Source organism: Elephantulus edwardii, unplaced genomic scaffold, assembly GCF_000299155.1.
Source record: "Elephantulus edwardii isolate Elephantulus edwardi_28Jun2011 unplaced genomic scaffold, EleEdw1.0 scaffold00275, whole genome shotgun sequence".
Taxonomy (NCBI): Eukaryota; Metazoa; Chordata; class Mammalia; order Macroscelidea; family Macroscelididae; genus Elephantulus; species Elephantulus edwardii.
The window spans coordinates 1,311,480-1,322,885 of NW_006400025.1; the positions used below are offsets into that span (position 1 = coordinate 1,311,480).

At 38.7% G+C, this 11,406-nt stretch overlaps 1 protein-coding gene across 3 annotated transcripts in view; it reads right to left on the reverse strand.

The window, feature by feature from the left end:
• The window catches only part of CTNNA2 (catenin (cadherin-associated protein), alpha 2), a 1,691,926-nt gene that overhangs the window by 1,243,426 nt on the left and 437,094 nt on the right, over positions 1-11,406 (reverse strand). For all 3 annotated transcript variants that reach the window (XM_006900179.1, XM_006900178.1, XM_006900180.1), the window contains exon 6: positions 6,954-7,157. In XM_006900179.1, the coding sequence (XP_006900241.1) occupies positions 6,954-7,157 (204 nt within the window). The remainder of the gene's footprint in view (positions 1-6,953; positions 7,158-11,406) is intronic.

The following is an 11,406-nucleotide window of genomic DNA, read 5'->3' on the forward strand; positions in this document are numbered from 1 at the left end:
CATTCGGATGGCGGGGAAGAACAAACTGGGGAGGAGGGTAGAGAGAATGGTGCAGTAATGAAGGAATGAAAACCCAAAATCCCTGTAAATGTTCATTAAAAGTAATAAAATTTAATAAAAAAAAGTACAGGAGGGACTGGAGAACATTATGCTGAGTGAAATAACTCAGTCACATAAGGATAAATATTGTATAAAATCGTTATTGTAGAAAATGTATAAGGATACAGTCATTGGGTTGTAAAATTTGATGGGGGCGGGAGGGAAACTGAAAGAATTTGTTCAAATTTGTATTTGAATTTTGTAAATAAACTAGGAAAGAAAGAAAGAAAGAAGGAAGAAGAAGCACTGAACTGTGTGTGGCCTACAGTATTTCCTGTAATTTGTCAAAATGATTTGTGACTTTTACCTCTCTCTGCTCTCACCACTTCATTACAACATAATACTAACAGAAAGCAGACAAAAGAGGAGGCCTACATGATATTATAAGCAAAATCTATGTTTAGGAGACAATTGACCATATTCTGAAGTGATAATATTTAATCGTTTTTCCATTTCTCATCTGGGAGACACCTTTTTTATGTTTAATATATTTTCATTTTTTTCCATTCATTCATTGCTGCACATTTTCCTCCCTCCTCTCTTTCTCCCCATCATTCGCTTTTTTTTTTAATTATTTCTTTGTTATACAGTCTCCCCTCCCAGTCCACTTTACTATGCAGCTCTTATTCTGGACTCTTGTCATGCCAATAATACCTAATCATATTTTCCTCTTAGACTCTTCTCTCCCTCATCTATTTCAATGCTGTATACATTATGTATCCCCTCTTTTCTTCATTTCCCCCCAAAGCTTCATGACAGTCCTATTTTATAACAGTGGCATTATGTAGTATTTGTCTTTTGTGACTGAGATATTTCTCTCAGCGTAATGTCCTCCAGGGTCACTCATTCTGTACAATATTTCATGAGTTCTTTGTTTTTCAGTGCTGCATATATTCCATTTTATGGATATACCACAGCTTCTCTATTCATTCAACAAATGTTGATGGGCACTTGGGTTGTTTGCAACTCTTTGCTATTGTGAAGAACGCAGCAATAAGATGGGTGTGCATATACCTGCCTTGGTGGCAATTCTGATTTCTTTAGGGTATATTCCCAGTAGTGGAATTGCTTGGTCAAGTGATATTTCTATTTTCAGCTTTTTGAGAAAACGCCATACTGCCTTCTGTAGTGGTTGCACCATTTAACACTTCATCTGGGAGACTTTCGACAGTAACTTTGAGTTTGTAACTTCCTTACAAAGTTCTCTTTCTGAAGACACTTCCTTTCAGAATCTCTCAATGCCTCTATGACACCCTACATCAAATTTGATTCTTGAATTTGCCTACTAGTTGTTCTGGGACCTCCAAGCAGGTCTACAATTTGGTCATGTTTTAATAAATGAAAAGAAAATTCATGCAGAAATCAGAATATTATCTGAAACATACAAAATATAAAGCACATGGACTTGATGGCTATATCTTCATTGCTTTCCAACTTTGTTTCTTGGCCAGCCTTTAGGTTTAAGTGAGAAAAGTCTTCTTTCTTATGCAATGTTCTTCGCTAGATGTATATTGAAAATTAATTTCTGTCAAATTAACTATTTCATATTTATAAAACAAAATACTATGCAGATAATAGATGTAAGGTAGAAAATGTTTATTGATATGATAAATTATACACAAACTATTAAGTAGGAAAAATACTACAAAGTACCATTTACAACAAATATATCTTTAACATTTTAAGGCATAATATATGTATACATATGTATGTTTATACCATGTATGTTTATTTGTCCACTTGTATAAATTTAAAATCATTGGAAAGATACAAATTTCAAAACTAAATTATTAAAAATTATTTTCTTTAGAACATAAGATGAATAATTTTTTCTTTTATATAAAGCTCACTATTTTCAGAGGTCTCCTGGCTCTAAATCATTACTTTAATCTATGAATATTCACAAAGCGAGATGGAGTGAGTGACAGAGCCCTGTTATGGCGGGCATCTCAGAGCCAAGCTGGCAACTGCATTTTAAAGCTGACATAAGTGCTTGGGGCCTCTCAGATGGCCTTCGTCAGGAACCCTCCTCTTCAAGTCGACTTCCACTTGACATCAAAAAGCTTTTGTTCCAATGCTCCAGGAACTTGTAATACATGTTTATGTGCTCACATTAGTTTATCCACATGTGCTTTTATACATTATGTTAATGGCTTATAAATTGTGCAAAAACACTTCTGGAGGTGCCACAGAAGACCTGAAAAATGTTGGATTTAAATATAGGTTTTAAAAATACAATGAATCTACCACATTTTGACATATCAGAGATACCAAGTTATTTTACCACAGGTTCTCCCTTATATTGCACAAGTAGTTGAACTGAAATTGACAAATTGTCTAAAAAGTCATCGTTTTTAATTGGTCTTTTGTATTGTATATTTTTAAAAAAAATATACAAATACACACACATATATGGTAGAGACTGGGAAATACAGCACACACAGCAAGATCCACATATGCCTGTTCATCATGGTTTCATAAAGACCTAACTGGGAATTGTACACAAAGCATCATGGGCTAATGCCTCTCAGTACAGTCCTGTCTTTGTCATTTTGGTCCTCGGATTAAGCATTATCATTTTACTCCGTAGAGTAACACTTCTGCACTACAGCTGTAAAACTTAGCGTTAAGTTATATTCTGGCAATCTGACTTTCATAAGAATGTGAGCTGTATTTAGTGATTTTTGATCATAAACTTGAAACCAAATTTATTTGTTTCAGTCTTCTTTTAGATACACTCTGTCTAGCAGTCCCAGGACAGTGCAAAGTGTGTTATTTACAAATTGTTATCATAATATGAATAAATTGGGATTTTTCCCAGCAATCAAACTAAATGAAGATATCATATTAATAGAAGTTGATATCACAACTTTGCCATTCATAATACTTACTCTCATTTTCCCTATATAAACAGTCACATTTTTTTCCCTGATGACTATGTAAGCACATGCTGTTTAAAATACAGTCAGAGCTGGAACATTTCACATCACTTACTCTTCTTCTACCTTCTACCTTCATAATCCTCTCCTTTAAATAGTTTTAGGAGAACTGCCCCTATTATTCTCCTGCTCTTCCCTCCTTAAACCCCTCTAGCCCATTTTCAACGCCTAAGGTGTGGAATTGTCTGATCAGAATCCTTTAATAATTCCCTATTTAATTAGAATAAAAGTCAAATTCCATCCAATTATGCACAAGGACCTTCACAACTGGGCACCATGTCATTGTGTAGACCCACCTCCCCCTCCCATCACCCTCACATTCCCAGAAGCTGCACTGACTTTCTCAGGACTCCTCACTCACATTAGTACCCTTGAGAAGCAAGGTCTTGCCTTTAGCTATTCCTTCCTCCTCAAGTGCTCTTTGCTTCCTCATGGCCAAAGTCTATGAGTAAATGCTATATTCAGAACCAACCTTCGCAGACAATCTTTAGTGTAAATCATGCTCCTTGTCTCCAAGTTTGTGTATTTCTGCAGTGCACTTGTCACCATCTAAGATAGCTCTTGTTCAAATTCGGTTTTGCTTCATCAAATAGAGGCAGAAAATCGTATTTACTTTACTCACGCCTATACCCCAGAATCAGAGGCCATGGCCTTTCCAGTCACTTGCTGTGCATCTGAGAACTGGACAATGAATAGGAATGACAGAAGAAGAATTGAGGCTTTTGAGCTGAGGTGTTGGAGAAGAGCACTGAATATCCCATGGACGGCCAAGAGAACAGATACATCTGGGATAAGGTACAGCCAAAGTGCTCTTTGGGGGCAAGGATGGTAAGACTTCGTTTGCCTACATACTTCAAGCATGTTGGTAGGAAGGGCTATTTCTTGCAGAGGGATTTAATGCTTAGAGAGGGTCAGAGAAGGAGAGGAAGACCCTCAACTAGGTGGGTGGGTTCTCTGCTTGTGACTGCCGCTATGGGCTCCAATGTTTCAGGAAGGGTGAGGATGGCACAGGATAGGACAGGGTTCAGATCTGTCATCCATAGGGTTACTATGATTCATATTCAACTCAATGGCACCTAACAACAACAACAACATACCCCAGAAGATTTTGAACAGTAACTAGTGCAAAGTAGCCAGCCACATAATGAGTGATAAAGACTAAATTTGAATATACAACAAAATTCATACTAATAAAATACCACATTTAACTGTCTTTTTTTTTTAAAAAAAAAGCACTTCTATTTTAAGATTCTGTTTATTCAATAAAGTTTGTCTGCTATAAAAAGTTGTCAAAATGAACCCATCTGTGGTAATAAACATAATACCCAAGCAAACATTAATGGCGCTGACACAAGTTAATATATGAAATTTATAAGTCCTTTTGATAAAAAAGTCTCTTGTTATCTATTTGTAAAGTCTATAAAACCACAGAAACAAAAGCAACACGTCAAACTTATGGCCTTTGAGTGGGAATCAACTCATAGCCTCCCTTCAGAGGCTGTAAATCACATGGGAGGATATCACCCATCTTGACTGCCATGTGGATTCTAGCTACCAGAGAGAGTCTGTGGGTAAGCAATGTTACTTCTATGGAATACACCGCCAGAGCTCACAAATAACAATATGAAATCCTCCAGAGGAATTCTTTCATCTCCTATCTTGTCACTTTTGTTTATATTCTAAACTTGAGAAAACATGGGCAGGTCCCCCAGGGCTTTCTGAAACCTCCCTCTCTTTTTCTCTCTCTTTCATTCTGATACATAATCTCCACTTCCATACAAGCACAATTGACTGTTGTTAAATGCAACAGACTTTTCAGTCACAGCAAAGATTCTTTTGAGTATTTATATGAATATATGCTTGCTATATAAAATTTATTTTATGACATTAAAATTAGTACACTGCACAGGCACTATGGAGCTGTTATAGTCACAAACAATTCTACCTTGAAATTATTAAAAATGTACGAAGCTCAACTGCACTTTATACAATTTATATAAAAGTCAACTAGGAGATGTTTTATTTCTGGTTTTAGTCTGATGATTTAATGAGAATATAATCTTGTGCACTTCAAAATTTAAAGAAAGTATATTTTCATCTAAGTATTGCAAGAAAGCATGTTAAAATAGAGACTATTTTTCAATAAAATTACAAAACATTTGTGCATCATAAAGTTATGAGCAGAAAAACAAGCACCCACAGAGTCAACCAAATATAAAAATTGATCCATTCTTCTGATCGGTACCAGTCTGTACTGAAAGGAAATTGCAGCTTGGCAGGATTCTAGACACCAATCTGAAAACAACATGTTGTATCTTAATACTTTTAAAATCATAGTCTATGTTTCTTTTCCCAAGAATATACATTAATTCTTATTTCTTTATGTTGTGACCTTAACCATCACTATCACTATAGTTTCTGTACTCTGTTCTTTGGTAAACTAATCCATTGCTATAAAATACCAGTACTCCTCCATCTAAAACCAGTTTATACATATAATTTGACAGAAGCTATTCTGTTATGAAACAGCAACAATAAACAGAGAATTTCAGATTTCATAAGCATCCACGCATGATAAATCTGCGATTCAAAACATTCACTCATGGCTTGGAAAACCAGTGATCAACATTTTGGTCTGTACCCTAAAGAATTCTGTAGACTAAACTAATAGAAAATGTTGGCTATGCAGGGTCTCACACAGAAATCCTCAGCAGCAGTATGGAATCACCATATTTATCCACCCACACCTTATTTTTTTGTGTGCTGAAAACGAGCAGGACTTCCAAAGTCAAAGAATCTGGTTCAAAGAAAGGATTCTTTTTTAAAGGATATTCTCATGAAACCTCTTTTGATTTTCTAAAACCAATTTTTTTTGAGAGTGCAGGAGGAGCAGCACAGTCCCGGAGTTCCTGGGCTGTGTGCCCCTTGAGGTGGGGTAAGTGGGAAGGACAAGCATCACGGTGCTCTCAGCACTACACCAGGGTAGTCCCATACTACCCAGCATGTGCTTCAAAAACTAAGCAGATTTTCAGTGGGTCTGTTACCTACTGGACTAATACACAGAGTATTCCTTCACTGTGTAATATATAAATCATTTTTTTCTATTTTACATTGAATGTTGTAACAGCCAGGAATTAACACTACAAGGAACTATTGTAAGCTCTGGGCATTTTCAACACCACCATCCTACGATTGAATGGCATGGATCGAATCAACAGAAGTGTAATTCAGATGTATTCAATCTCCTTCTTGTCATTCTCAGGGATACAACAATCATCACATTTCATAACTGCAGGAGACCATGGCTACTCTGTGTGCTGACACACCACTAGCATTATTAACACCTACCCAAAACTTGGCACCTGGTTCTCATCCGAATTTTCACTCCACAACCATTCAACAAAGTTCCTCTAAGTCTTAGGAGGAGCGAGGACTACCCCATTTCAGTACAAACGTTTTTGGACGTAGTATATTTACTAATGCTTTTCAGGGATGAGGAGTCTGCTGGGGTTTAAAAGTCCTCTTTGTAAGAGAAATCTGAGCGCATCTCAGTTATATCTGCCAATTATTCACTTTGAGCAATTCAAACTTTACTTACATCAAACTCAGCCACTGAAATGACTAACAAAGCGTCACTCAAGTAAAAAGCCAGAATCTTCCTAAGATTTAACTCTCAAATAACTCATTCCACGCTAAAAACAGGCTCTGGAAGGAAATCAGAACACAGAGGTTCCCAAAGCCCTTCTCTGGTCGCACTTGGCCCTTTCTAAGGCACACTTGCCCACCTCTCCAACCATGGATGGATTCAGAGTGACTGGCGCAAGGGAGGGGTTGGTGGTAAGGGCGCACAAGAAGGGCGCATGGGAGAGCGCGCAGGCTGGCGAGGGCGCAAGGGAGGGTGCGCGCAGCACTTACATTGTTCATGTATTCGCTGAGCAGGTCCTGCAGCGCCTGACGCACCGCGTTGCACTCCGCCACGATCCTCTCACGCCGGTCATCCCGCGTGCAAGACGAGTCCGCCATGAGAGCTGCACCACTGATGATGCTCTCCAACCTCTCCTCCAGGGATGGCCTGAACCGGGCCTCACTGAACGTCATGGGGTCCAGGATAATCTTGTTCTGAAAGGGTTAGAATGCAAAATCAACACAAGTCTGCCTTTGCAACCTGTTTTGTAAACCAGTGATATCACAAGCAAGCAAGAGCAAAACTCCCCGTGAGGAGAAACGGCTTCGTTAGATAAATTATAAAGCAGCCTTGACCAAGTAGCAACTCTTTCTGTGAAGCATTTTGCCCTGAATCTAATCTTCTGGTATAAAATAGAACGTCTTGTTTGAAGAACATGTTCTTGGCAAAGACTTTTTCAGTCTTTATCAGCCAAATTGCAATATTGTTGTTATTGTACATGAAACTCATTCATCGCTGACCTTGAGCAGCTGGTGGATTCCAACCACGTGCCTTGGGGTGGGTAGTGCAGCACCTTCCCAGCTGCTCCAATCTTACCACATCTAATTGGTAAAAATTGCCAGTCTTATAATAGCTCCTTAAATTGTGCTAGTAGGCTAATTTTTTAATGCACCCCCCCTCCCCGAAGGATAGCACGTTTCAATGTAGAGTGTTTGAGGATTACCTTCCCGTCCTGGAGTTGGTATTAACAAGTTAAGGATGCAGTAACTGTGGTGAGAGTACATTTTATTTTCTCCATGAGAAGTGAATAGTCCCGTGAGAAAGGTTTTGAAACTTGGACCAATAATATTCAACAGGTATACTTAGCACAGGCTAATTTCCCACCAGGATTAAGCTTTTATTTCTAAAATTAGTATTTGGGAAAATAATTTATCATGCATGTTCCTGTGATTCACAGTCATATTGCTTCATCTTAGTATTAATCCTGGTGGCAAAGTGAGTGAATGCATTGCTAACCCAAAAGTCAATAGTTCAAACCCACCAAATGCTCAGGAGAAAGATGCCATAGGCAGCTTCTTCACTTTATGGAAAACACAATAAAGTAGTTCTGATTTGTCCTTTAGGGCTTCTATGAACCTGAGTCAACAGCAGTGGAATTTGTTTTGTTTTGCTTTGGGTTTTAAAAGCCTGATAAAGGCTAGGAAGAAATTTGAGATAATAGCCAGAGTGAATACATAACAGAGAATTTAAATGTGGTTGTTGTCCCTAAATTTAAGGCATCTGGACACTTATAGGTGGAGATGTCCAGAGGAAGCATGGGGTTAAATTCAAGAAACAGACCAGCCTTTTCAGGGATCTAGGAATTGTCAGGATTATATAGAAACAAAGCAGTGAAGACCCCTGTTGACACAATCTATAGCATATTGCACTACTAACCAAAAGGTGGCTTGCCCACAGTCGGTTTGAGATCATCATCTGCTGTACAGAGAAAAGGATGTTAACAGTTAACAGCTGCAGACTCAGTGGGGTGTTACTATGTGTGGGAACAGACTCACCAGCAGAGGGAGTGGGAATCAAAGTTAAGGAGCAGGGAAAGCAGACCCAACTGATGCCAGTTCCCAAGTGCGTGAAGGATGAGAAATCAAGAAAGAAGATCTAAATCATAGCGAAAGAGGAACACATATGGAAAATATTGTGGCCAGGATGTCAAGTAGAAAGACCACTGAAGTATATGATAACTGAGAAAAGAAAGGGACAGAATAGAGCTGTCATCTAATTGATTCCTGCTCTTGGTGACTCCAAATGTTGTAGTGTAGAAGAGAATAAATGCTATTGGCTTCTCAGGTCTGTGATTTTCAGGCTTGAATCACTCACCCACACTTTGATTAATAGCCAAACACTTAACCATTTACCCCATTTGTGAATTCTAGGTGATTATTAACCACTTGACATAGACAAGGTAGACTTGGCTGGCTGGCTGGCTGGCTGGCTTCCACTGGGAATTAATTTCTATTGAAGGCGAGGAAGAATATTTAAGTAACTTTATCCCCAGGGGGCATGGTCTCTACAGGAATTGCTGCATGTGTCAACATTAGAAGTGAGTACTGAAGGGGCCAGTGGTGACAGAGCAGAGATGGCACAGCACAGTCTTCTAATCTTGGGTGCAGCCACCTCTCCCAAGCATCTTCCTTTTAGAAATCACTGAAGTACTATTTAAAAAAAAAATAGAAAGCCAAACAAGCACTATTTCTTATAATTACAAATATAAGAGCCCAAATAAGCATAAGCAGTTATACCATTCTTAAACATTCATTAGCCACCTGCTGGTAACTATTATATGTGCCTTGGGTTTAAAACAGAGGGGACCCAACAAAGACTCTTCTGTGACTTGCAATCCTCATGGACTATAAAATAACCACTGGATTTTTTTACATTGTTAAGAAAACTATGATGTGCTCTGTGATATTTGGTGAAGGTTGTGTTGGGAGTACAACCTTCTCTGATTTTCTCTGATGCTGATTAAAGGACAACTCTTCACAGTTGTTGGTTTCCATTGTTGTTGATGTTGTGCGTCACTGAGTCAGAACTGACCTACAGCTAACCTTCCAGTGGGTTTTCAGAGGCAGTAAATCACTCTGGAAGAGATTGCTCATCCTTCTCCCATGAAGCAGCAGGTAGATTCAAACCTCACGTTTGGGGTTGCAGTGCAGCTTCTTACCACTAGGCCACCAGAGCTCCCTGATTTTCATTGGTGATGCTTTGCAAGCAGATCAACAGGTCTCATGCTGGATGTGACAGTGGTGGGTTCAGCTGGTAGTCAAAGGCTTATCTGTTGGCAAGTTCATCACAAAGACAATGAGAGCCTTGTGGAGTAAGAGCCTCATATAGAAGTAGTTACTTAGAAGGGGACAAGGACTATATAGGGACTTGATCTAAAGTTCACCTACCCTCCTCATAATCGAGTTGGAACCAATTTCTTTAGTGATTCACTCTTTAGAAATTTTTTGAGGCTCAAACTGCTCAAGGGAAGACTGCCCACCTTTTTCCTACTTGGTAGCTGGCAGATCCAAACTGACAGAGAGGCCACCTTTGGGTTAGCTGCTCAATTTCCCACAGACTACGCCACCAGAGTGTCCCAAAGTCCACTGGAATTGGATTATTTAGAAAATCACTCACTGATAAATGTATGGCTCAGATGTCGTCACATTTTCCAGAGATTGTGCACAATCCTCCAAAAACGGTAAAAATACCACGCAGAGGCTTCAATAATACGCAGAAACATCATCTCAGGAGTGTATTCCACAAGAAAGCCCAGGAGTTGTTCTCCACCTGGCCTCTGTGCCACCTGCACTCTGTGCCAAGCTGTGTCAACAGGGACCGACCCTTCCTCATGGGATCCGTCTGTGATTCATTCCCTCCTCTCTTCTTTCTTCTTATCCCCAAACTCTCTCATTTTCTGCTACTTTTTTTTTATAAACACATTTATGATAATTTTTATTGAGTACCATGCCTTAGTTCTGATATTATAATACAAAGTCATAATCAAAATAGAATTAGATTGTCTCCTTTATAATGACTACTGATTTTCTAAGAACTCCTTTACAGGAAAACATGTTAGCATTAAATATAATAAAATGTATTTGATTTGTTTGAGATTTCAAGAGTCCTTCCAGAATCCTCCATTGGCTGTATGATATATTTTTGTGATACATTTGAACTAAAAAAAAATAAAGATATACCACTTCGCTGGAAATTTACTGAAGGAAATCTGAGTTTCTCATTAAGGGTAATTGTAGAACTGTTTCTCTGCAGCATGGAAAAATATACTACTGTCATTAGTGTATTATTTTTGAAAGTATTTTTGATGTAATGTTGTAATGTTTGGTGAAAAAAAACCAACCAAAAAAACCCAACCCAATTTTCCTTGCCCAAATATCTTTTTGGAAGTACTGCCTGGCTGACAGAAAATTATCATATGAAATGCTTTAGGGAGTTCTGTATTTAAGAAGCCAATTTAGTTTGGCTTTCCCCAAATGTATGTTAGCATAGATGTCCTGTTTTATGTATCTCTCACCTATGAGGGTCCAAGGAATACGCTATGAAAAATGTGCTAGATATTTTGAAGTGTCAGCTAAATCATTCAGAGTTGTTGAAAAAGTAAATGTGAGAGCTTGTAAACTTTGCATAAAATCACACTACCCATCACATGTCTAATGGAAAGATTCATTATTTAGAAATCACTGAGGAAATGCTCGGGGTGAGCCATCACAGCCCTCTGCCCGGGGCAGGCTGTCTTCGGCCCTTGGCTCGGGGTGAGCCGTCATGGCCCTCAGGGTGAGCTCCTCAGTGCCCAGACTGTGCCATCTGTCCCCTGGGTAGGAAAAACAAATGCCTAGGGTATCCAGAGAATTTTATCTAGGCTACTTTCTGCCACCCTCTCCCCCAGTAAACCTGAAAGCAACA